This window comes from Zonotrichia albicollis, chromosome 7 (assembly GCF_047830755.1).
Source record: "Zonotrichia albicollis isolate bZonAlb1 chromosome 7, bZonAlb1.hap1, whole genome shotgun sequence".
Classification (NCBI taxonomy): Eukaryota; Metazoa; Chordata; class Aves; order Passeriformes; family Passerellidae; genus Zonotrichia; species Zonotrichia albicollis.
In genome coordinates, this window is record NC_133825.1 from 44,180,740 (window position 1) to 44,206,719 (window position 25,980).

General features: G+C 37.2%; 2 protein-coding genes across 2 annotated transcripts in view; one reads left to right on the forward strand and one right to left on the reverse strand.

Annotated features, from left to right (window-relative positions):
- The window catches only part of SLC18A2 (solute carrier family 18 member A2), a 31,294-nt gene extending 25,141 nt beyond the window's left edge, over window positions 1-6,153 (forward strand). The window contains exon 15 of the mRNA XM_014269073.3: window positions 1,420-6,153. Within this exon, the coding sequence (XP_014124548.1) occupies window positions 1,420-1,530 (111 nt within the window). The 3' untranslated portion in view covers window positions 1,531-6,153. The remainder of the gene's footprint in view (window positions 1-1,419) is intronic.
- PDZD8 (PDZ domain containing 8) overlaps window positions 4,024-25,980 on the reverse strand; it is a 53,196-nt gene continuing 31,239 nt past the window's right edge. Inside the window, exons 4-5 of the mRNA XM_005489837.4 lie at window positions 9,650-9,812; window positions 4,024-8,607 (exon numbers count right to left, since the gene is read on the reverse strand). Coding sequence (XP_005489894.2) covers window positions 6,413-8,607; window positions 9,650-9,812 — 2,358 coding nt within the window. The 3' untranslated portion in view covers window positions 4,024-6,412. The remainder of the gene's footprint in view (window positions 8,608-9,649; window positions 9,813-25,980) is intronic.

The window sequence follows — 25,980 nt, forward strand, 5'->3', positions numbered from 1 at the left end:
TACCACAGTGTATTTTGAATCATCTTTTTTCCTCCTTCTCCTCCCTTCATACAGTTCATAGATCCCTACAAACCAGTGGTTTCTCTTGTCCAGTATGTACCACAGGGCTTCTCTCTTTTCTGTTTTTTAATATAAATTGCCGAAGACTTTATGATCTGGAGCACTCAGTGCTCCCCAGACACTGTAGAGTGTGTAAGAACAGAGTCACCATCTGTAGGTTGAGCCCACTCAGCACTCCATCCTTACTCTTCCTGAAAAAGGCTGATCTGGGACCAAAATGTAGTTGCTGGTTATTTATTTGGGTGAAAATAAACTCATTTTGCATGGTCATGGTTTTATTCTGCATTGGCACCTCTCTGCAAGGTAAGGACAGCGCCTGATGCTGGTGCTGCTCACTTTGTGCTGGCAGAAGGTGGAAAATTGAATCTTGCTGCAGTAATGGTGTGTGTGAGGCCAGAGAGCTCATGTTTGGCTCATGTTTGGACTGCAGAATCCCAGTTAATCCCTTGTCATGACCTTTGCTGAATGCACTGGTTTCGTTTGTTTTGGTTTTTGTACATTAAATAAGGCTGAGGAACAGAGAGGAACAAAAAATCAGCTGCTGTTTCTTGGCAATATAAAATTTATCAGGTACTTCCATGTTCCCTGACTGTTTGATTTGTAACATCATAACCCTGAAGGGACAGGATCTCTCTCCATGGCTCCAACACCTTCCAGCATCTGCCACCTCTAATATACCTTTAAATGCAAAACAACTCCAGTTCCTAAGTGGTTCATGGCTGTAAAATGATGTACCAGTTCTTTCAGGTTGGAGGAGAGTCAAAAGGAGGGTCCCAGAATTGTGGTCTTTGCATAATTATTAACCCCCAAGCTTAATTACACTCAGCAGCAAGAACACTACACAGCTGCTCCAAAGCTCCTTGGGAAATTTCAGCCCAGAGAATTTAGTATTTTATCTGGCCCTTACCATGATTACAATTTTTAGGTTGCTGTGGGTGTTAAAGCACAGTATTGGGACCACCACTCCTGACATCATCCTCAGTTTTGCTATTCTGGATCTCCATGGAAAGAGGGGACAAAAGCAGCAAAAGAGAATTGGCTTGAAGGAGTAGGACTGCTCTTGACCATTCATCCAGCTTTTAATAGATGGAAATTAATTCTGGGAGGGGTAAACTACTGTCTCTGCAGAGCAGGTAGATGCATTTCAGTAATACCTGGGCTGAAAAACTGGAAATAGAAATTTTCCAGATCTTTAGCACCAAGATCCCCCCTCACACAGACCTGAGGACTCAATTTACCCTAATTGCAATCAGTTTGGGCTCTGCCTCAAGGGAGGAGAGGTGAATCCCTGAGTGGTGCATGCAGCCCCAGCCTCAGCTGGATGCTAAGCAGAAATACTCACACTCTGTTCTCTTCCAGGCAATACTCATGGATCACAACTGTCCTGTGAAAACAAAAATGTACACCCAGAACAACATCCAGTCCTACCCCATAGGTGAAGAAGAGGAGGAATATGAAAGTGATGAATAACAGAAAAGCCATATAACATATTTAGGTGTACAAAATGCTGTGGTTCATGTGAAACATCTCATCCAGAAATAGGTTTTAGCTGTACTGTACATTTAATAGTGAAATGGTCAGAAAAACCAAAGGTATATTATTTATTGGTGACTATAAAGCAGACTGCAAACCACCTTCTGGGGGGAAAGAGCTTTTATAGACCATTTGTATAGTGTTACTCTTTGTGTATTTAATTTTATTGAATATTACACTCTATTTTTTATTAAATGTGTAGCATAAATCTGTATAAAATGTGAATTTTAACAATTTGGTTTTTAAAGTCACCTCATGGACAGTATTTCATATTTTATTTGAAGTCACAGGTTACTGTCAAACTTGAGTTTTATTTAATTGGAAATTTTAAAAAGCAACCCTAAAGAGAACCCATCCAATTTACATGCTTTAAATGACACCCTCATAAGTACATTGAGAGGAGCTGGAATTCAGAGTGTGGACAGCACTATCACTTTTTTCCATCAACTTCAGGTCCTAATAATATATAATAAAAAACTAAATAAGAGGCACAAGTTCTCTGTCAGTTTAAATACTGAGTTCTCCCTGAACCACCAATGTTGAGGAAACCATGTTGTTAAATAGATGAGTGTATTGCTATTATTGGTATCTAACAAAGTTTTAATCAAGCAGTTGTGCAATGTGAAGCCTCCAAACACTCAGCACCAGGCAAACAAGTGGGTGTGAACATGCACTGTTCCTGTCCCTTAGCAGGGAATGCAACAGCATGAGGATACTTTTTGTATTTCTATCTTTTGGATCTTTTAACATAATTCAACTTTATTTTAGCTGCATCTTCAGTGAGTGTTCAGGAACAGCTGCAGTATTACAGTATTCAGTCTTAGCACGTACTGAAAGTCGGCTGCTACCTGGAGCAGTTCAAACAACTTCTACATGCATTTACGTATATATCTAAAAATTCAATGTACAGCTATTTTTTTAAATGAGTTTAAATTCACTCTTTGCTTAAAAAAAAGGAAGAAACAGCCAGTTTGTTGCCAATCTCTCATAACATTTGGGGACACAGCCCAATACAGGTGAAGTATTGTGTTAGGCAGTCCCTGTCTGCTCTTAGAAAAAACAAGACTTGGAAAGAAAGCATTTTAAAAACAATCCCCATGTCCTTCTCAGCCATGGTGTATCATTTCATTTGTAAAATGAAAATCTTGATGTGCCTTCTCTCATGTAATTGCAGATGTTTTATGTACTACAGCATAGATACTATGTTTACATATAGTTTTGTAAAGCGTATATACTATGGTCAAAAAATATGAAAAATATAGTGGATCAAACTTCAAGTATTGCTCTGTCAATAATTATGCATTCAGAACGCATCAAAATAAAGTTATCTGACAGAAGTTCATGACCTACTGTAATAAAGTGAAAAAAGGATTAAAAAAGAACAACCCCCCTCATGATTTGCCTTATGCAGTGTGCTTTACCAGTGTGGGGAAAGCTGGCATTTCTCAGAGCTCCTTCAGAAACCAAGATTCTGTCACATGATGAATTCTTCACCAACACCAAGTAAGTAATAATTGTGCAGATCAGTGGCTATTTACATCAGGCTCAGATTTTACTGTGATGTGAACACTGAAACTTTGTTCTAAGAGATGTTATTCTGCTTCCTGAAGTCTTCATTGAAGTCTTTTGGTCAACATCAAATTCCTAATCTGATCAAATGTGAGACTGAAATACCAATGCAAGAATTCTGAATTATTACAGGATGTGTTCATCCTTTTGCCAGCTGATCAACCAGTGTATTTCTTGAATTCATAATATGATTCAAACATAGCAACTCATATTTTTAAAAGCACAAAAAGGCTTTCTTCATGGCTTTGCTTTGAATTGTTGAGCACATCAAAACTAAGGAGGAGTTTGCATTAATGTGCAACGTGAGTATGAGGAGGAGAGCAAGGGGAGAGAAATGGATTACATTCCTTTTGTACAGCTGGTGCCAGTTTCTGCTGGCCTGAGGGAGCAGCATCTTCCCAGGATTTGCTGAGCAGATCAAGGCAGTGGCTCCCCTTCTCTTGCTCCACCAGAAGAGGAAGATTAATTAAAATCCACATAGACACTCATTTGTGTAATCTCCATGCCACCTTCCCCCCCACTCCCAAATAAAAACTTAGCAGTTATTTAGGATTTTTTTCTGTCCTGGAAAAATGTGGATTTTTCCTATTTTGTATATTTTGATCTGTGTCAATTCAGGTGTGATAGATAAAGATACTTTATTCATTTACTCCCACTATTTATTCCTCCTCTGCAGCTGTAAACTTCCACAGATGCTTTGTTTCAAATTTCTCACCCCAAATAATCCAGTTATCAGTAGTTTTATATAATGCAAAACGTGCCTCTCCCCCCTGAAGATCCCTCCTTTAAGTGGTGGCTTCAGATGATAAGCTACTGCAATAGAAGTGCTTAAAAAACATTGACACAATGCAAGAAAGTTGATAATTTAGCAAAACTATTTTATTAAAGCTTATTTTCATGATAAAATAATAGCCAACAAAATCATATTAGGCAGGTCTTCTGCAAATGTGTGTAGCTGCCACCTATTCAGATATCATTAAGTCAAGATATTCTTGTTTTCTGTGGTATTCTTTATTTTCAGCTATTTACAGTCAAGCACGAAGCAAAGATTACATCAGGAATGTAGTATTACAATTTCCCCCTGGAGATTCACTGCTTATTGTAAATAATGCCAGATAGGAATTCATGTTTTCCTTCTTACCACTAAAATACAACTATTTTGCCCTTTTCCCATTCAGTATATTTAAAAATATTGCACTACATTTAATTTACCTCTTACAATCATCATCATTAGCAACACTTATTTGAGGAAAACGATACTCAGCTTTTCTTACCCACTGTGTTACAGGAGTCAATTTGAACCCATGAATGTGTATTTTGAAATCAGTATTTGCATTGTTTTCACAGCTCCTTCATGTGCACCAGGGCTTAAATGAAGCACTTGGATATATTTGAAAACCTCTGTAGTAGTCTGTAAGAGCAAACACTGATGGCATTGAATGCAGATCACCACCAATGGTAAGCTGCTGAGAAAATGGAGTGGGGAAGTCTTAATACGCATCTCAAGCAAGTACAGGTTAAATAACTTTCAGACAAGAAGGGAAGCTCATTTTGTGCGATTATTTGCTGAAGCTTAATTTCAGAAGTGTGTCACATGCTGTTTTAGCATGGATAGTTTTCCATACATCAACTAAGTAGTATCAACTGCCCAGAACTCACTAAAAAGTGCAAGTAGTTGCATGACTGGCAGTAACCATTTTGCTTAGAAGCACAAGCACACTGTCCCATGATGAAAACCACTGCTTCTTCATTTTGCCCATCACAAACTAAACCAAGAAGCAAATTTAAAGGAGAGGTACATTACAGATGACCTCAAAAACTAAAGGAATTATTTTTACCATCTCAAACTCCACTCCCACAAAGGCTTTTTTTTTTCTACTACCAGCAATACCAGTGATAATGATACAAGTACCTAGCACAGTACCTAAAATAAAGATGATATTTTATACAAAATTTCTATACACAGAAGATGAAACAATGTCTACAGGAAATAAATAAGAATGATGGCCTTAGCCAGGTGATGCTAAGATCCACAGTTTACACATAGCACAAGACCAGACAGTTCTTTTCAAAAGCAGCTGGCTGAATTTCTTCCTCATCTCTACTGGACTCACAAATTGACTCAAATAAAACATGTTATATACACTATAAGACATTTTGCTGACAAAGGTGATCCTTCTGCTCAGACTCTATCTTCTGTCTGAGAAGCTGAATGCAACTTACCATGCTATGATTACTCAAAAGTGTTGAGAGAACATCAGTTACTTTGTATTTTGCACCTTAAGCTTTCCAAAATGATAGTCTGCAGCAAAATATTAATTTCTTTATATTACTTACACCATGATTACATGCTTTTACACAGAAGGCAATGAAACCTCCAACTCTTGTAAAGAACAACTTTCCTTTATCAGGCTATCAGATAATACAACATCACAAACATATGATTTCGTTCTGGAAGGCAACGAGCCTCTTACCTTGAAAATATTCCCAATTAAATTATTATGAGATATCAGTTTATACTTTGACATCTAACAATAGTCTCAAGTTCTAAGGAGGATTTTTTTAGCATAGCATTACTATATTTCGTGTTAAATACAAACTACAAAAAGCTCTTGTATTTAACAAAAACATGGAAAACAAATGATATGCAATGGTAACTTCAGTAAGTACTAATAACAGACAAAATGAAAGACTTTTTGCTTGCTTTCATGATATGTTTGGCAAAAAATATACAACTACCTAGAAGACATACAATAAAACTGTGATTAACACTTAAAAGCCTGGCCCCTTGGTGACTTCTGAGTCAGTCATCAGCTTAGGCATGCAACAAGCTTATAATGTTTTCATCATACAATGGATACTAAACATCTTGAAAACCCTGCCTGTTTCCCATTGAAAACACTACCTAAAAAAACAGAACAAAAAAAATATACAGAGAGGGGAAGTGGGGTCAAGTAACGCATTAGGGAAACCACACACATTGATGTGAAATGGTAAGGTTACATAATTAGAAAAAATAAAAATAAGTTATTAAAAATAAATTTCCAATATAAACCCCAAAGTGTAGTTTTAACCAGCTACTTTAACAAAATGATGGTGCTGTAGCTGGAGAGGGACCACTATTAGCAATTAATTGTGGAGAAGCAGGACACGCACATTATACCAGTGTTTTAATTTAATTTGTGTGTGTTTGGATTTAAGTGCAAAGTATTCTTTTAGTCCATTCCTTCAAAGACTAAATATGTAAATATCAGTCTACTGATTGAGGTGGATCAACAGGTTCTTCTTCTGATATGATGTTCAATGTCGGAGCCTCTGTCAGACTGCCATCTTCACTATCCACTTCTTCTGCTATACTGGATTCCTCAAAATCTTTAGTCAGTTTTTTGGATTGCTTCTCTAAGAGCATGTTCTCCAGGGACTCTAGATCCTCAATGCCTGCCCTGTAGTGGATCATCAGCAGCGTGAGGGCCTGCAGTCTCTCACCCGACTTGGCCAGCGCAGCAGAAATCAGGGCTTTTTTCCTCACGTCGCTCGTCTCTTTTTCCTCTTTAACCAGCGAATTATTGTTTTCCAGCTCTTGGTCTATTTCATTCTGCAGCTTATCCAACATGAACTCCAATTTCTGAAAGCGCTCCTCTGTGGGCAGACTCCTGTAGAGGTCCCGGCCGATCTCCTTGACGGCGATGAAGACGCTGTCGTCGAGGCCGCCCTCCTTGCGCACCAGCTTGATGCTGCCCACGACGCGCTTGGAGGGGCTGCTGGGCCCGCTCAGCTCGGTGTCGCTGCTCTCGTTGTCCGACGTGTTCGGGGTGTGCTTGGGGGAAGGCTCGGCCGTGTCGGGGCCCTGCTCGGCCAGCCGGGCTTTGGGCACCTGCCGGAGGTTCAGCAGCCGCGTGCTCGTGTTGATGATGTGCCTGGTCAGGCCTGTGGCTCTGGTAGCGGACTTGGCCTCCGAATCCACCCGAGAGGAGGCGGCTGCAGGAGCCTCCTGGCCCTCGGCTCTGCCGCTGCCCCCAGTTCGATCGAGCCGCCTTTCGGCTCCTACACAAAAGGGCGTCTCAGTTAAACATTTCTCTTGACATTTTTTATGGCAAACGTAAGCACAGAACATGCACTGTGAAGCTGCTTTAGTCCACACTTTCTTTTTGCAGTAATCGCACCAAGTTGGATTCTGAAACTGAGTATCTTGAAAGCTATGCCTATTCTCTGTGAGAACTTGTCCCGAGAAATGATCCTCTTTCTGAAGGGCATGAGCTTCTTCTTCTAAGTGAAATTCTTTCTCTTTCTCCAGAAATGCACTTGAATCATCAATTTCACCTTCTTTTAGATATTTGAATTGTAAAGTTATGTCACCGTAACAAAACTTTTCATTGAAACCTTTATGGGTTGTCAAACTCCGCAACGCTGTTCTGGTGACTGCTGCCTTAGGTGTAGGTGCAAGCAGCTGAAATTTTTTAACAAATTCCATTGAGGACGTAGCTAGACAATCTAAAGCAATTTCTTCAAGTTTTATGCTTGCATATCCTAAGCAGATAAAACCACCTGCTTTGAAAGGGTCTCTGCACCACAGTGCAACATTAAGGTACTTTTGGTATTTGTCTACTTCAAATAGACAGGAGGATGTTCTCGCTATCGGCCATCGGCCCTGACGGGCTTTATAAGGAACTTCTGGTGACTCCCACGTTTGATGATCATCACCATCTTTGCTGCCACGTGCATTTTCTGGAAGTCCATCTTTTAATGTATCTTGCTTTGGCGCTGTTACGACTTTTGATACTGCTGGATCTTCTATCTGATCACTAACTTTAATTAGCTTCTCTGTAGATTTTTCTCCATTATTTGCAGGAGGAGGTGGCCTCTCTGGTTTATCAGGACATACATTTCCAGTTTCTAACACACTTTGGTTATCATTAGTAGACAAAGCAGGCTTAATTTGGGGCCTAGGTGGCACAGGAGGCTTAGTACTAGATCCTTGTGACTGTTTACCTGACGGCTGTGGTGCATCTGAAACCTCAAGAGTTTTAGGTGCTGCCACTTTAGCCCCATCTTTTTGTTGCGTTTTGGATGCTGCCTGGTAATTTCCTAAATGCAGTTTTCGATTCAGGATGGGTGATATAGTTCCAAGAGGTTTAGCAGCAGCAAGAATTACTACTGACCGTTTGGGACTCTGAGATGTTGGCAGATCTTCTTTTTGGTCAGGTGCATCACAAGCTAAGTCTTCAAACTCTGAATCAAAATCTCTGCTATCAGTATCAGCTGTTAAACTATTCTGGTCATCTTCTGCCTGTGACAAGAAAGCTGTGTCCTCCAATTGTCCAAATCCATCCTGCAGTGCTGAGCCATGCTGATTATACCCAACAGGCCTTTCATAAAAGACTAAAACTCTCTCCCCAGCTTGTCTAATCAGCTTCAACACTTGGACAGTTGATGTGATTTTAACACCTATTAAAAAAAAAGACAAACATTATTAAGTTCTAATTATGATAATAATCTAAGTGACCAAAAATAGTCAACAAACACATTGTTGCTCAGTAACAAAGGAAGTCAATTATGACAGAAGAGCTTAATTGAAATGTAACAGATGGATTCTCTCGTTTTTATTCCTATAAATGTGGAGCTTGAAAAAATAATTACATAAAGACTCCAGTTTGCTGCTCGTAATAATACTGTAATCTTACACAGTAATGTTGATTTGATATGGTAACAGTTTTAACCTTGCTCTTACTGTAAGTTTGGACTTTTCAGCAGTAGATATTCAACATTCAACAAAGAGCTCAAAAAACATGGGTATCTTTAAACACAGTTATAATTATAACAGAAGCAGGCTAAAATAAAGTGCAATATGTTAATGAAATATGGGCATAATGCTACATTATCAGCGTGGCTGGAGTGAGCTGAACCATCTTTCTGAGCAGAACTTTCAGAGCCATTTGATGTATCTCCAAATTACATGCAAGTTAAAATATCTTAATGACCATGCAAATACAGTCATGCAGAGGATCACATAAAAATGACTCCTCCTTTGTTCTAAAGCAATGATCAGCAATCTATTCAAAGGAACTGAAAACCCTTTTAAATTACTGGAGTATTGCAATGGAGATTTATTTAGGCAGTACCTAAGCAAAAGAACTCGTAGATTTTAAGCTGTGATGTGTAAAACCTCTGTAAAAGGTTAAACTTCCTGCTAGCCCAGTCACATTAATATTTTGGCTTGGTTTTTTATTGTTTTGTTTTGTTGTTTGCTTGTTCTGTTTTTAATGTTGTTACCAAATGTTTATTCAAGCTTCTTTTGCCTTTTACCTAAGAAGGAGTAAATAAATATGCAACAAAATAAATCAAGCAAACAAAGACCTTAAGTGACCATAAATACATTAATGTTAGCTTTTGAGTGCCAAGCACAACTGTAGCTGTTAAGAACGGGAGACTGGCTGAACTGCACACAGGACAGGAGGACCCTCATTGTGAAAGCTGACATATCACTCACTGCCAATTGCCAGCAGTCTGTCTCCTCTCTGTAGATCAGCAGCTGCAGCAGGTGAGTTTGGAGTCACAGTTTCGATGACAACGTGCCCTGCATCCTCCTCCTTGGACTGCACAAGGCGCAGCGTGAGCCCAACGCTCTGCAGATTCCCCTTCACAAGTTCTGCCTGCAGAGAAAGAAGTGAAAAGTATCTCAGCAAAGCTGACTGCAAGGATTCAAGGCTACTAACAATAATTTAAATAAAAATTAAATTAAATTATAAGATTTTATTATTAAAAACAAATTATTATTTAAAAATGCATTAGGACATCCATTGACTTCACTTAACTGATTTTCTGCCAACTAATTTTACCCCTTTGGAGATATTCACAGGAAGTCCCAGTCCTAAATAAAATACTACCATTAAACACAATCTCATTATCCATTTTATTAGGAGCACTGCACCATCAACCCTAGGTATCACTTTGAATGTAGCCCATTTATGTGTTATAAAACCTAATACTACGAGCAGCTTTCCAGTACTCTGTGCAAAAGGGTGTCAAAACTCTTATGCACTTACAGATTGCTTAAGTATATTTAGAACAAATCTCAATTAACAATAGCCTAAAAGGTTTCTTCAAATAGGCAAACCCTTTTCTCATACTTATTTTGCGAAATAAATAGAATTTAAATTTTAACTCAACCTCAAATACCTTTTTAAAAACAAACAAATGAAAAAAATGGACATCTGAGGTGCAATCCCTGTAGCTGGCTTTTGCATGACAGACCTAGGTAGGGATCAATTATTTACAGACCTCAGTGTCTGAGATCTTTGGCAACTTTTTTCCTAATAAAAGCAGTCCTTAATGAATTTAACAATATCATTTTTCCCCTAAAGCACATTCCTTTTAGACTATTCCAAATGACTGTCTACCATCATTCCATCAACAGATATTCTATTTGAAAGGAGAACTCATATGTTTCAGCTTCAAGGATAGAAATTTAATTTGTTTTTTTTGTTTCCCAAGAAGAGAGAGGCCGACAGTGCAGAAACCTCCACAGGAAATTTTATATTTGGTTTCAATTTACTGAGTTCAGGTAGACACTCTTCTCCTCCAGCCTTCTGCATTTACTTTGTTGCTGTTCAATTGTGGATGTTGGAACTGTCTGGAGCTGAGGCTCCTCTTTGGAGGATGTGCTCCTTTACTCAGTCCATGGCTCTCTCCTTGGCTGCATGGCTGTCACTCCTTTGCCATAATCTTAATAGCACTGCATCTTGGTTCTTTTTTAATGGTAGTTCAGGTCTTTACAGACATAAAAAGGCTGTGCTGCTCTGCAGTTTGCTATAGAACAGCACTGAGTTTGAAGAAGCAGACTTGTATTAACTTTCAAAGTTTTGTCACTATTTTCTGCATTTCCTACAGGCACCTACTCTTTTTTCTCCAACTTCTATTGTAAGTCCCCAGTAATATATGTAAGAATAACAAGACCAATATAAGCTTAATTGCAGTTCAAAGACATAAAGGTTATTCCAGAATGAAACAAGTAAATAGTTGCCTACAAAAACAACCCTGATGGAGCTTTCAGGTTGATTTTTGTTCATTTGTTTGTTTAAATGCCATCCTCATTTACACCAAAACTACGGCTACATAATTAAATTTTAAAAAAAATTAAACAATAAAATACTAAGCATTAAGAAACAAAGAAGTATTAGAAATGTCTGTGGAAGAAGACAAACTATTTTTTTTTAAAAAAGAATTGCTCTTCCGCTTTAGCCCTTTATTTATATGCAATATAGCTTTAAGCTAGCACTTCACAAATGTTGCAATGTGCTGTATGGAAACAACATGAACAATTACTGCAATTTCAAACAACACTAATTGAATATTTTAACTGTCAAAAACACAAATGACACGAATTTGCTTTGGCAGCAGGCAAAGCTGCAACAAAAACAACATCCAAAGATCACAATAATATAACTGCACATTCTTATCAAACAATGAGGAAACCATTATTTCTGAGCTTTGCTCGGAGTCCAAGTACTCAAATCTCAGTTTTCCTATGATGGTTCCTTTGTAAGTCTCACTCTAAGTGATTAAGCTCAAAAAAATACTTCCAAATCATTGCGTTTGAATAGAAGAGGAACTATCATAATGAAGATCAGGAAGTAAACTCGCATTTAAGGAATGCTGACAAACATGAAAATTACAAAGGGCTGAAAAACAAATTATAACCACTTTTCCCCCTAATTTCTGTTAGTGCACTGAAGTAGAAAGCTGTTTAGTGAGAGAATTCCAGGAAAGAAATGGATGCTTAGAACAGTGAAAGGAAAAAAAAAAAAAACAACAAAAACCTCAAGATGGTTTTCCTTTGAACACCCTGTTATTCTGGCCATTTAATTATACTCCTTTAGGAAGACATTTATTTTGACTGTATATAGTTTCTTCTGAAGCCTTACATTAGTTCTGTAGCTCCCAGCCCAGGACTGGAGCTCTTTAGCAAGGCAAGATGTTTGAGAGCCCAGGCCCATCCAGGATGGACGCCCTGTTAGCTGTGCATGGCAGCAGAAGAGACATTGCTGGGAGCTTGTTCTCAACGTGACACAACTCTTGTCCACTCAGTCTCTGAGCAGACGAGTGAAACGCCCACCTACTGCAGGAAGGGAGGTGGCCATCACAATCCCATCACAGGATTACCTCAGGCCAACCTACTCCTTCCTTTTACAGTTGTTATTTTCTCATCTCTTCAAAAAATGGCCCAAAGTGATAAGATTTCTCCAGAAAGTCTTGTCTCAAAGAATGTCAGGAGGAAGAGCTGGTGTTACAACATCTGACTGTTTAAAGAAAGGCAGCAATGATCTCTAAACTGTTGGTACTTGCAATCATGGCAAAGTGCATGATGAGCAGATATGGAGAAAGGGCATAATTAGACAGTAAAAAGGAATAAAAAAGCTACCAAAAGCTCTTTTTTAAAGTTCTTGTCAGTACAGACTGACACTCTTGAGTTTCCTTTGAATCCAAGAACTCCTTTGAGCAGAACTGCACAGTGGATGATTTAACAGTGAAAATATTCTGGAGTGCAAAGACGAGAAACTCCTGAGGTGATCCCCAGCATTCCACCCTTCCCTCCTCCTCCAGGGAGAGACCACATGAAAGAAATGAGGGACAGCTGGGACCCAAGATATGTAGGTATCTCTGAACATTTGGCTCCCATGCAGGGACACAGCCTGCAGATTACAACATGTATGACTCACTGATGGCAAGGAGACTTCCCATATTCCAGCAGTATCTGATGGAAAGCTGTTTTTGGAAGGAGAGTGCCTTTGAACATAACAAGCAAAGTTCATCTCAACTTTTTTATTAACTTTGGCACGGTCACAAGCTTTCTCATGAAGTAAAGTGGTTTTATTTATCAACCCAAACCAGATGAATGGTTTTCTTGATTATTCTTTCTGGCACCTGCAAGAAACACCACGCTACATCTCAGGCTAAGATGAATGCAGGTGAAGACCATTTGGAGCACTCAAACATCCCCCACCCCAACAAGTTCACTCACAAACCCAAACATCTTTGTATACCCAGCACAGCTACTTTCTGTCTCCCCCTCAAATTAAGACTTGATAATAAATGTGAACAGCCAAAGACCTATTGGAATACTTAACACAAGGAGGGTGAAAATCGGCTAAATGACACAGAGGTTGGAAGAAAATTGCTAATAATGAAAGGACATTTATTATCAAGAAACCTTGCTGCAAGGGAGAAAAACTAACAGCTGCACCCAGGAGAAAGGGAAATTTTAACCAATTAGCTATACCATATTAAAGCAAGTTTATTTTAATTTGCTCTAATTAATAGCTTTGTTTTACTAGTTCCTGCAAACCTTAGTAGTTATTTAAATAAGGAGCAAGACAAAGCAGACATTACTACTTCATTGTCAGTGACAGGCATACGTTCAATGCATTTTATATTGAAATAGTTAAGAGCTAAATTGTATCACAGAGCTTAGAAAATGTATCTTAAAAAAAAAAAAAAGGCAAGCAATCCCCAGACTATTTATTAAATACTTGTTGAGATTAAAATGCAACAAAACAGGAATGACTGTCCTAGAGAGAAAAAAAAAAAGGTAGTAATTTCCTTAGTGTTTTATTATTAAAAATATCCCCAAATCCAACAATAAAACAAGAGAACACAAGATGCCAATTAACTTGAGAATTAATAGAACATTTTGATGTAGAGCTGTGAACACTTGGCTTTTACAGCACGAAGTCCACAAGCATCAATTCCACAGCACAATTTCACTGCCACTTTCAGTTCAATACTGGATGTGTGCTCTGGAAACACAATGAAGGAGAAAAATCACCTCGAGTCTCACAGCCTTTCCTTGCCTCAGCCCTGCTTGTTCTGAAAGCCCAGCAGTTGAATGTCAGTGAAAAGAAATTTTTCCAGACCTTTTCAAACATACCAGTACCGAACTCCACAGAGATTAATCAGAAGTTTACAGCTTGCTAGTATCGTTTAAATGGCCAAATATTTACATGAATGTCAAAATATGATGCAGTTTTAATCTGCAAATGCTTCATGAAATTATCAGTCTGAAATAATTTACAAATACAATGGGATGATAAATAAACATCCCTTTTACAGGCAACAGGCAGATGTGATGCCCTCTCATTTACTATTTACTCTAGAACTATGTATGAAGTTAGATTATTATTTGATTCAGAGGTAAGAATGCCAACAGTAACACTGTAGTCTCATAAGTAGAATCTAAGTTAACATTAGATACAGCACTTCCATTCAGAATTTCTCAGACAAGACATAATAAATAATGTCCACTAATAAATACAGAGATTACAACATCTAGGAAAGTGTGTATGACAACCTCATACCAGCAGTGCAACACTTTTCAGCTAAACTTTAAAAATTATTAGGTGCATACAAAAATATATAGGATAACTGCAGCAGCAGACCTTTGCTTTTAAACTTAACTGCTTATTTTCAGGAATTAAAAAATAAATAGTTGTTTTTGTAAGCTAAATTGTACACTGTAAAATAATGTGCAATAGTCTAGATTTGCTTAACTATTTGTAATCATTAACATCATAAACCTTTACTAGAATTTAGTATGCATGTCACATTCTTTTGAATAATTGCTAAAAAAGCTTGATCACCCAATCACAAATAAGAAATCTTTTTTTACTGACTTTACATCAACTAGAAGAATACTGTTTTTCCAAATTGTTCGTATTCCCCATTAGGTGTGTGTAACACTCCATGTAGCAGAAACTGAACCCATGTCAGTGCTGTATTGTGGATAAAAATATTTCTTTTTGGCCAAACCATCGGCATGGTTAAAGGTGATATCTTAGGTATTCCTGCAAGGTATAGTCCAATGCCTTTGGTGGAAAAAAGTGAGAATGTCTGTAAAGTATTACATTCTCCCAGACAACCCCGCACGCCGACAGGAGAGGAAGGAATATTTCATGTCAAACCCCCCAAAACATTAAAGTAAAAACTGGGAAGCAGTTTCTTCTCTTCAGAAGACTCAGTTCTTTGTATTATTGAAAAAACGTTTTTGGCAAACATGCTTAAAACATTGACTTTAATATTATTGCTTTTTTCAAGCCTATTACTGAATACAGTTATTATGTATGACCTGCACAGCAAAGAGGCTGTGAGATTATTTACAGGGGAGAGCAGGCACTGAAAGGAAACGCGTATCGCCAAACTCATGATTTGCTCCTTAGAAACATTGGGCACAAAGAGAATAAAATAATTTTCTTGTAATGTTCTGAGAGGATTTCAATCTATGGTTTAGAACAGGAGTAGGTGTTTTTCTTCTCCTTGTGTCACAGCCCTGAGGCCCAAAAGGAGAGCTTGTGGCTGTGGCACAAGTCTTTTCCAGCCCTCGTGTCCACAGGCACGGTAACATCAGACGTGTTCCAATGTAAACCTGGACTAAGGAATCCACGATGACAGAAACACTTTCATGTCCCAGGCACTGAGAAAACTCCCAATTACAGAAAGAGAAATGCTTTCTGAGCATTCAAGAGCTACCCCTGTTCTTGGGATGTTTAAATAGCTCAGTATCAATAAAGTATCCCTTAATTATCAGTTCTGCACTGTATTCACTGTTATGTCTTACACGTGCACAGGTGCAACGATGCACACATGTGGATGTGCCTCCATCTCCAGATTTAATCTGGGAATTTCCTTTAGTGGTTTCAGAAATGTTGAAACACACTGACAGAAGGTTTAAATAAAATAAAAAGCTGTAGTAACACTTACCGAATAACTAGACCATACAGTACAACAGTGAAAGGAAGGAAATAATCCCTACAATCAAATTAAATCTATATAGAAAATGGACTTAAGTTCTTTTCCTCCCCACTAGACAGAGGCATTAATTACAAATCACTCATTAGAAGACGACTGATGGTAATGTAATGTAAAAGATAATACATTGGTTATTTAAAACATCAGTATAAACTACAGCTAGAAGCAATACACCATTCTAAGAAACCAACACATACTAGAAAACACACTTACAAACTTGGAAATTAATTTAATGATTTGTGAAATTATTTTTTTTCAAAGAATTAACAAAAGACTGCTCACATAAAAATATGCTTCAATTTTTTTCCATAATGGAATCTAAATATTAAATCTAAAATTGCTGCTGTTCTACAATTTGTATCAAGACTTCTATAACAGTAACTAACATCCTCTTCCTTGCTATGTGATCCTTCCTCCATGCCAAAGATATACACATCTTTACTATCATTCAAGTGGAAATTTAAATGCATTTTTCTACCATTCTCAGGTTTACACTTAATCAGTTAATTTCAACAAACAATTTGATTTTTCCCCTCCATCTTTTAAATATTTTAACAAAACATATCAGGCAAATATGTTGAATGAATATGTATTTTTTCTAGATATAAGAATGGTAGGTGAAAGGGGGGTGAAACAACTAAATTTATTAGTACACTTAAACATATATATGTGTGTGTGTGAGAATAGAACTTCAAAAAAGAAATCAAAAGGTAACTATCTACTGCTTATAAAAAACTTCCTGTTGAACAACAGCCCTAATTATTGTTTTTGCACAGTTCCTTATACAGTCATAGCTGAGCAACTGCTATAAAGATATTCATATGCTCATTTTGCCTGGAAGAAGTAATTTGATAAAACTATTAAAAACTTAACATGCAAAACCAAAATAAGTTTGAAAAAGCTACCAAAATGGACTTTTACCACAAGGAGATATCACCAAACAAAAATAAAGTTTCAACCATATTTTTGTAATTTCTCTTTCTGTTCTGTGCCTCTTATTCGATAGCTAAACCATTCCTTACCTGTACCCAACATTCACTGGAGTGTCTGTACTGTAGTGGGTTTCTGGACCAAGATGACCAAATTTTAGACATATTCAAATTTTATACAGTTTTAATTAATTGGTTTTTTGCTTAACCTGGTGTTGTGCTTTTCTCCACTGCAGCTCTGTGTGCTGAAACCTGGTGGGTCAGGAGAGTTTTTCTGTACTCACAGCTGTCCTGAGCAGACTTCCATTTGCTTAATCCCCTAAAAAAGTTAACTTTTCACACTGCTCACCTTTCTCTCCAAAACCTCTGAACAACACACTCTGTCCTGAAAACAATTTTCATCAGTGAAACAAAGGAATCGGCCAACACTCAAAATCATCTTGAGATTAATTATTCACAATTTGTCTAGTACAAATATCAGAAAATATCTAGTGCAATATCAGGAAATAAGTTCTTCACCTTCTTTTCTTTGATTCAACACTGCCCATTTTGTAATTTCTGCATTTTGGCCATATATTTGCATTCCATACCCCATCAGCTGGAGCAGCTTTATAGGACTGGTTACACCTTGGTGTCTCCTTGAGTGTTACTGAATGAACAGGCACCAATGTTTTGTGGAATATTACGAAAACCAAGTTTTTGATGACTATAAAACAGTGAAAAAAGGAAATGGGATGTTCTACCTTTTGCTGTTAATCTTTGCAGCTTTTTGAACTGTGGTCTGTGCACGGGCAGATACAACGATCTCACATGAACACTGCATTTTTCTGTTTGGTTTGTTTTACTTTTAGGAAGAAGTGTACATATGCACAAAGGCCCATATTTTCTTACTAAATAGCAAACCTGTGGGACTCATTTAACTTCTAAAACCCAAAAAATACAAGTTTAAAAATATGACAATCATTTCATTCTGAGATGAGTTACATACTAGGCCAAGATCATATTTAAAATAGCAATTCATTAACACCACAATATGGCAAATGTTATGCACATGTCTAACTTCACCATCATAAACTACTTGTCTGAAAAGAAATGTGACAATTCATCGTAGGAAAATGAAACATCTGCATGTCTGCCTGATGAGCACTGAAAACTTTAGACATCAGCAAAATCCAGAACAGGATTGTTACTGAACAGAACAAGGAGCTGTATCTTATTTTCCCAAATACTTCTGACACATTGCAGGTACTCTTTGGCTAAGCTACTCCTAAAAATTGCACCTTCCAATTGCATGGTGAGGCAGGTTACACGACATGTAAAAAGCAAACTGTTTAGCAATTACCATGAATTGCTGAGGCATTCTTACAGCAATTACAGGACTTGAATGGAGGAGATAAAGACAAGGCAGCAGAAAACCTGCATTTAACTTTGAAGTGTCAAAAGCAGGTAAAATAAAGGCCTTCAGTCTTAGGTGGAGCTCTTCTTTGCAGAGCAATTTAGCACAAACACCAACATAGCTCGTCTTTAAGTGCTCTTACTCACTGACATCCTTTTAGTCTTTATTAAATTCAACTTTGATGATTTCCCTTGGTTCTGAAGAAATGACAAAGATCAATTTTTGTTTCTCTAATGTTATACAGCCATATAAGCCTTTAAAAGGAAAAAGGCTTCCTTCAATATTGGTTAAGCAGTACTTGGTCATCATATAAATATTGTGTGCAAAACTCAGGCAGTCTAATAAGAAATACTGAAATAATGTTACTAAGTTCATTAATAATACCATGTGTGACATCAAAACAATAAAAAATTTACCAATCACTGCATTGCAAATTACAGATAAAGGAGACTGCTTCCATCTCACAGGTTCTCATCAAAAATACTGAAAACATTCAAGTCTATGCATTAAAAGTAAACCCTCTAAAATAGTAATTATTTATATGTATTTTGGAAGTATCTAATTAATGGTGATATGACAGCTACTATTAATCTTCCTGCAATAAACTCAAAATATTGGATTATGAGGTAAAATTCTTTATAATGGAACTACCAGACACAGTGAAGAGTTTTCTCCACACAGAGAAACTGCTGGGCAATTTTCACTATCAGACCCAGCAGCATTAAATATCTGAATACTGACATAGATATTGCCATCAGAACTAAAAATATGAAATGTTATTATCCACTGTGATTACAATAATATGCATTACAGATGCTAGTCTCCATGGAAATAAGATATACAATATAATTTATGTGCACTAAAAAGTAGTAACTCTTTGATTTCAATAATGGGCTTAAAAGTCACATTTTAAAAGCTAAGAAGTTACTTTCTGTCAGAAGTTTTCTGACAGAAAAGCTACACTCTCACCAACAAAGCATTAAGATTGCAGGTAATACAAATTACACTCTCATCAATAACACAGCCAAAGGAATAGGGACCTCACGTGCACCTAGAAGCTCCATAATCATACCATTTGAAATATCATAGAACTTAAAAGAATAGTTTGTTTTTTCAGCAGAAACACTATTTTCTTGGCAACTGGTACATTTCTCATCAACATTAATGGCTAGATGGCCATTAAAGCAAAGCCCAAGCCTGAATAATACCCTGTGTGACCCACAGAGTGCTCAGACTCCCACATTCCCACTGAACGAGCTAAGCCCAAAGGAACTAAAGCAGATGTAGCAAAATGATTCGTGATCTTAACAACTCTTCAGAGATTAAATAGAAGACCCATCTGTATCAAAATGAAGTTCCTGCTGCATACAAGCCCCAGCCCCACCCTTTGCCCAGAAAATCCAGACCAACACTTTTCTGAAATTCTATGTTACCATGGCCAGAAGAAATGAGGATTTATATTTAACTTATTCCGAATAATTGCTGCAAGAAGGCCAAGGTTTTGTATATAATAATTTTTTCTGTACCTAGAAAGGCAGCCAAGCCACACTGAGTTGTTTTCAATTAAATTCTGGACAAAACACTGCAGTATAAACACACAAATATACAACCAGTAAAGGTTTCCACGACCATACATCTATTTCTGGTTATTTTGTTGAACACATCACATCAAATCAATTTATTTATGGTTATAGGGCACAAGTCCCTGGCAGGCAGTGAAACAGCAGCTCAATGTCACATCTAATTAGCAGCACCAAGACAACAGCACACCTAGAAACCAGATTTTCATTCTGTTACTGATGATCACCACTTATAAAAATTATCACAACTATCAAACTGAAAATATCTTTACATCAACGCAAATACTGACAATTCACTTTGAAAAACAAAATCAATAGCCAGCTCTATTGCCTCTGCACTTGAAAAATAATCCCGATTTTTTTTTAATACACATAAAGATCAGTTCCCAATACACTCAAGGAATGCTTTAGAAACAGAATGTTAGCTGTAAATTGGAATGCACATACCAGCCAGCTTTGCAACCGAGCTTCTAAAAACACTTCACGAAAATCCAAACATCTGAACTTTTCACAGAAGGGATCTTTGTCTGCAGTGCTCTCTCCACACAACCAACGTGACCATAAGGGCCTAATAAAAAGTAGGATTTCCTTTCCCTATAGTCAGCTAGCTGAATGACAAGAAAACAATTTGTGTTTTCTCCAGAAACCAATTTTAGACCTCTCTAACACTAAAGCATGTAAAAGAGATAAAAAGAAATATTCTTTCAGAAACAGCTTCTTAAGAGTAAACCCAAAAAAAGTTACAAGAGAAGCAGAACACTACCCAGAGTGGAAGTAAAATTTCATTCCTTTTGACCTTTTTTTTTTTTCAGTATCTTCTGGCTCAGGGAAATAATAGATACCATTTCCTCATCTCCCTTTTGTAAGGTAAGTGAAAGAACGAATAGGAAATTATGTCAAGCTTAAAAACTTCTTTTACTTCAGCACTCACTATAACTTCATACACTCTGGTTTTATGCTCTATTATTTTTAAATTAGCAACATATTTTATTGATAGTTGGTGAAATATATATGAAAAATACCCACAGGATTTCATAAAGCAACATCTTTCTACTTCCCTTTTCCCCTTCTCTCTTCTGTCACCAGAAACCCAGCTTGCGTGGGACTGTGACCAATTACCTCTTCCACAGAATTCAGAACTGACTCATTAAATTGAAAATTGAACAAAGGATTAGTCAATACCATACAAGGCTTGAGAAATAAATCTAACTTTAAAAAAAACCTCATATTGAAGAAGATAGGAATAATTCAGCTTACTTAATAACTTCAATGACCCGTATAATAAAAAAAAGAAAATTGCATCCAAGAAGTTGATGAAAACTTGTGAAGTTATTTGGATACTTGGTTCAGACCATGGTACTATACTTGTTTGATCACCACAGTAAGGGCACTGGGGAAACAGCCCAAAAAAAGGATCGTTCATAAGCGGCACATTCAACACTAAGTATTCCAAAGTCTGAGGTTTCTCTTTTCAAGTGGTACTTGTAAAAATATTTCATTTAAAACCTACAGGCTTAAGACATTACGACTCCATAGAAAAAACCAATGTGCAATGTGATGAATGATGAAATACTTCACAGTAAAAAGAAGAGAAAATCCTACAAAATTCCCCATAGCAAAGCTTCAGGATACAAAATTACAAATTTAATCATCAGCTTGCTCTCAACGTTACACAGCCACTTTCCTCCCACTAGAGTTCAATATTTTTTATAACCTCTATGACATACTAAAAAAAACCTACCAGAAAATGATATTTAGTCAGGGTATAGGGGGAAAAAAAAAAGGGCAAAAAGATTGGGTGATATAGAGATGGGAAGGGAAAGGAGATTGGAGATGGAAAAAAAAAGTCAAATCTGGACAGGGAATTAAGTTGCAGTTTGTAAATCCATGGCTGCACTATGACAGCAATACACTTATAATTTTCCCATTCCCATGGCCTCTTATTACTAAAACTTAATTAATTCACATTGACTATAAGAAACCAAAAGATTTAACTTAAAATTGATAATTTTCAATTATTTGTGTACAGTGTTACATTTCAGTACAGACATCCATGCATATATTACAATATATTAAGAAGGGAATTGCCTTTTTCTCATGAAAAAGGGGAAAAAAAGACAACTTGGGAGGTAAGAAAGCAAAACTATCAATGCTTTATTTTTTTACTTAGGAGTTCTACCAAAAGAAAATAATAGAAAATAATAATGAATAAGAAAATAATGATGAATATATATTCATGATGCACAGCTTGCCCTTCTTCATGAACTCCTGAGGTCCAAAAATCCAGCCTGTGACTTAGATTCTTTCATACCATTTGATCAAGAACATTGCAAAGTAATTCAGCCTCAGGTAAATCTATCCTGTTAAGTCAGACAAACATCAAAATAAACTGTAGTTTAGATGCTTTCAGCAGAAACATCATTGATTCTTTGCCATTTTCATACAAGGACACATTTCTAAGTTAAAAAAGTATTTTGCATAGAAAGCAGACCAAGGTTAAAAATGGTATGCAAGGATCATAATTTGAATATAATGATAACATCGACCAGTGAGCTGTTAATAATTATTGAAATTATAGAATTAATAATTTTTGAAAGAGCTATGGTTTTATTACACAGACAGTGAAGTGCTTGCTACCATGGAGAATACCTGGGTTTTTTGCAGGCTCCCTTCCACAGCAGCTGCCAGAGCTGTGGTCACAGGGGCAATGCCTGCCCAGATGGGGACAAGTGGCAATGGTGACAGCATCAGCCATGCCCAAAGGTGAGTGGAGAGGGCCAGGGTGGTCCCACAGCAGCACCCTGGATGCCCTGGCAGCAGGACCCTCCTGGCAGCCAGGCTGCCCTGCTGGGGAGGTGCCAATGAATGGGGGGACCTGAGAGCCAACCCAGCCCACAGAAACACTGAGCTTTCCACCTGGGCTTGCTGCAGCTCTCTGCAAAGCACTCACCCAGTTTCAGAACCCAACATCTTTTTATTTCTCTTTCCCTCTTCTCTCCTCCACCACCACAAACCCAGCTGGCTTGGGACTGCGGCCAATCACCTTCCCCAAAGAATTCAAAACTCACTCATTTAATTGAAAATTGAACAAAGAATTTGTCAACACCCTACAATGCATGAGAAATAAATACAATTTAAAAAAACTCATACAAGTAGCAAAGCTCTGAGGACACAGGGCCAACAACACTAACAAGGACTAGAGCCAAGCTAGGCCACCTTCTTGGTTTAAGTCTCTGCCTGGGTAAACAACTTTTTTCCAACAAAGTTCAAACTCTATTTTACAAATAACTGTGCCTTCTTAAAAAATAATTCTACAGGTATACAGACACTCAGAAACATCAAAAAAGGAGACATAGCTAAATTAATACAAAGATGAGATCTTTCCAGTGATTAATGAGACAGTTTGAAGTGGATATCAAAGTTATGCCTGCAGATTTCAGTGACACTCAGTTGACTTACCAACCTTAAAGCAGCGTGGCTAAAAAATGATTTTTTGAAATTACCAAATAACAACATGACCATAAGGGCCTAATAAAAAGTAGGATTTCCTTTCCCTATAGTCAGCTAGATGAATGACAAGAAAACAATTAATGTAACTATGTCTTCTCCAGAAACCAATTTTAGACCTCTCTAACACTAAAGCATGAAAAGAGATAAAAATTAGACTACTAACGATAAACAATTTTTAAAAGTCTATACACTAGATAGATTCTAGTGTATAGATTCCCAAGATTTCCTTGCCAACATTCACATTACAGAGTATTCAAGACACATGGGAGCAATACTCAAAAAATGGAACTGAAGATATGCTGGGGAAGAGGTGAAGTGATAGAAACTCAAAAAAAGCTTGTCTGCATCAGTGACAGTGCACATTTTCATATCAGTCACACTCTCTGTCTTACAGAAGGTGTTGCTTTAAAGTATTTCTGACCAATGGTTAGTTATTGGCTGCCTGCTCATGCAGCACTCTCAAGTGCTATTCCTTCCTTTAGAAATGCTATGTAGAAATGCATGATACCTATAGATTCATAAAGAGATGACTGTACACTTCAAGTTCATGACTTATTTGCAAAATTTTAACTTTTCAGTAACGACAAATTAACCACTGCTCTGCTATTCTGGGTTTATGCTGCTGTCTCAAGAGAAATTCCACTTTAAAAAAATTTCAATCAATTTCAATAGAAATTTATACTCTTGCAGTTTGCATTTGTCAATACAGAACACTTGAAACTTACCTAGTAAATCTGTAGAACTGCTAGACACCAATCATCAGGAGAGCACATTGCAAGAAAAAAATAATCTAGCTTTCATAAGGAAGAAGAATCTCTTTCAGAAGGTGGTCGGTAAAGTTACTTCCCAGTAAAATGCAAAAATAAAAAATAAGAAAGAGTGCAAAATTCAAAGATTTATTTCTGATATGGACAGAAGAGAAGAAAGAGAAAGGAATTTGTTTTTACCTCTCCCATTCTACAACTGCTTTGCTGAAAAGGAGTCTCAGGACAAAATCTGTCAAGACCCACACAGCATCTTCCCCTACATTGTTCTTCCTGCAGCCACAGCAGCATTCCTTGAGTCTTTTCTATTGCAGATTTAAAACATCTACCTCAGCATTTGAAGAGTTATACACCAGGTTGAGGATTTGGCAAAATCAAAAAAGGACCCTTTGCTCCACTAAATTATTTCTGAATGTGCAGAAAAGTGTGTGCTGTGTCCAGGACACATTTCCAGTGTCTTTATAAGTTACTACTTCCATCTGTTTAAACAAATTCAGAAACAAAACTAATCTCTGCAGAAGTAATTTTTTTTCTTCTTAGTGAGAATCAGGTTCTTAATTTTCTGGAAAATCTCTTTTATTTTCATTACAATTACTAGATATGAGGGAATATTGCTTTAATGACCTCTCATAAAATCTGTTCCTCCTAGCAGCTATTTTTAAAGCTTGGGAATTAATTACAACTCTTGGTTACCTCAATCATATGCAACCAAGACTTTTGGTTCCTCATCCACTTCTACACATCAGTTGGCAAGAATCTGAATGCCTCTGCTCACAACAGCAGCCAAGAGTTTGTTCTGAGTTATTACAAACATTTTTAGAATACTCCCTATTTCACATTCTCTTCCAATAGCGAAAGCTTCAACAACTCCAGCGGAAATAAAAATGTTTATCGAGATTGGCAAAAAAATTGTTTAAAAGAATGAATTATTTTCTCAAATATTGTTTTGCAAGGAGTAAAAATCCATCATAGATGTTCCCATGTTTTGGCTAAACATCCATTGTAGCCAGAATGAAGACATTTAATATTACTTTCTCTCTCCAGCAGGTCTGTACCTCAGATGTAATCTTGACGCGATTTAATTAAGAGTTTTTAGGCTAAAACTGCCTCCAGCCTGGACAGTCTGCTATGCAAAGCAAGTTTATTCCATCTGAAGTCATCCCTACAGATATATTCTTAGTCTAGTCTGAAGACTAAACTAGTATTTTTTGAATTATTTTTATTTAACTCATTGAAACGAGATAGCTCTGCTGCCCTCCCCTCCCTGTGTAACAGCATAGTCTGTCATGTACTATTTACCAAAAGTGAAAATATAATTTGAAGAAAAAAGACTCTTTTATCAATGAGCAGGAAGAAGGTCTGAGCCAGCTTGGCACTGACCTTGCTGGAGCTGGGACCAGATTACTTCCAGAGGTCCTTTCCATTCTAAATTACTGACTCCACTCAAACAGATACCTTGTCCAGATACCATTTTTCATCTTCTTTTGGACTATGTATAATTATAAAGACATGCTTGGAATCAAGCCAATTTTTCTGCTGAGTGTTTCTGGTGATACAACCACATATTTCCTGGGAGTTTCTCAAACCTGTAAATAACATACATTAATCAGGCACTTTAAAGATTCCACACTAGCTAAATATTGCAAATTTCTTTCATTTATTTTTGTGTACATGTCCATAGAGAGAAGTTGATCTACAGTCTACACACAAGTCTTAAATCCAGAAATAGACTGTCATATTGGTGTGGTTCATAGTCCCCAAGAACAGACTGTACAGCTCAAACAGAACTGGACTCCACATTTCACAGAAATACCATGTGACTGAACAGCAGTTTGTGACTT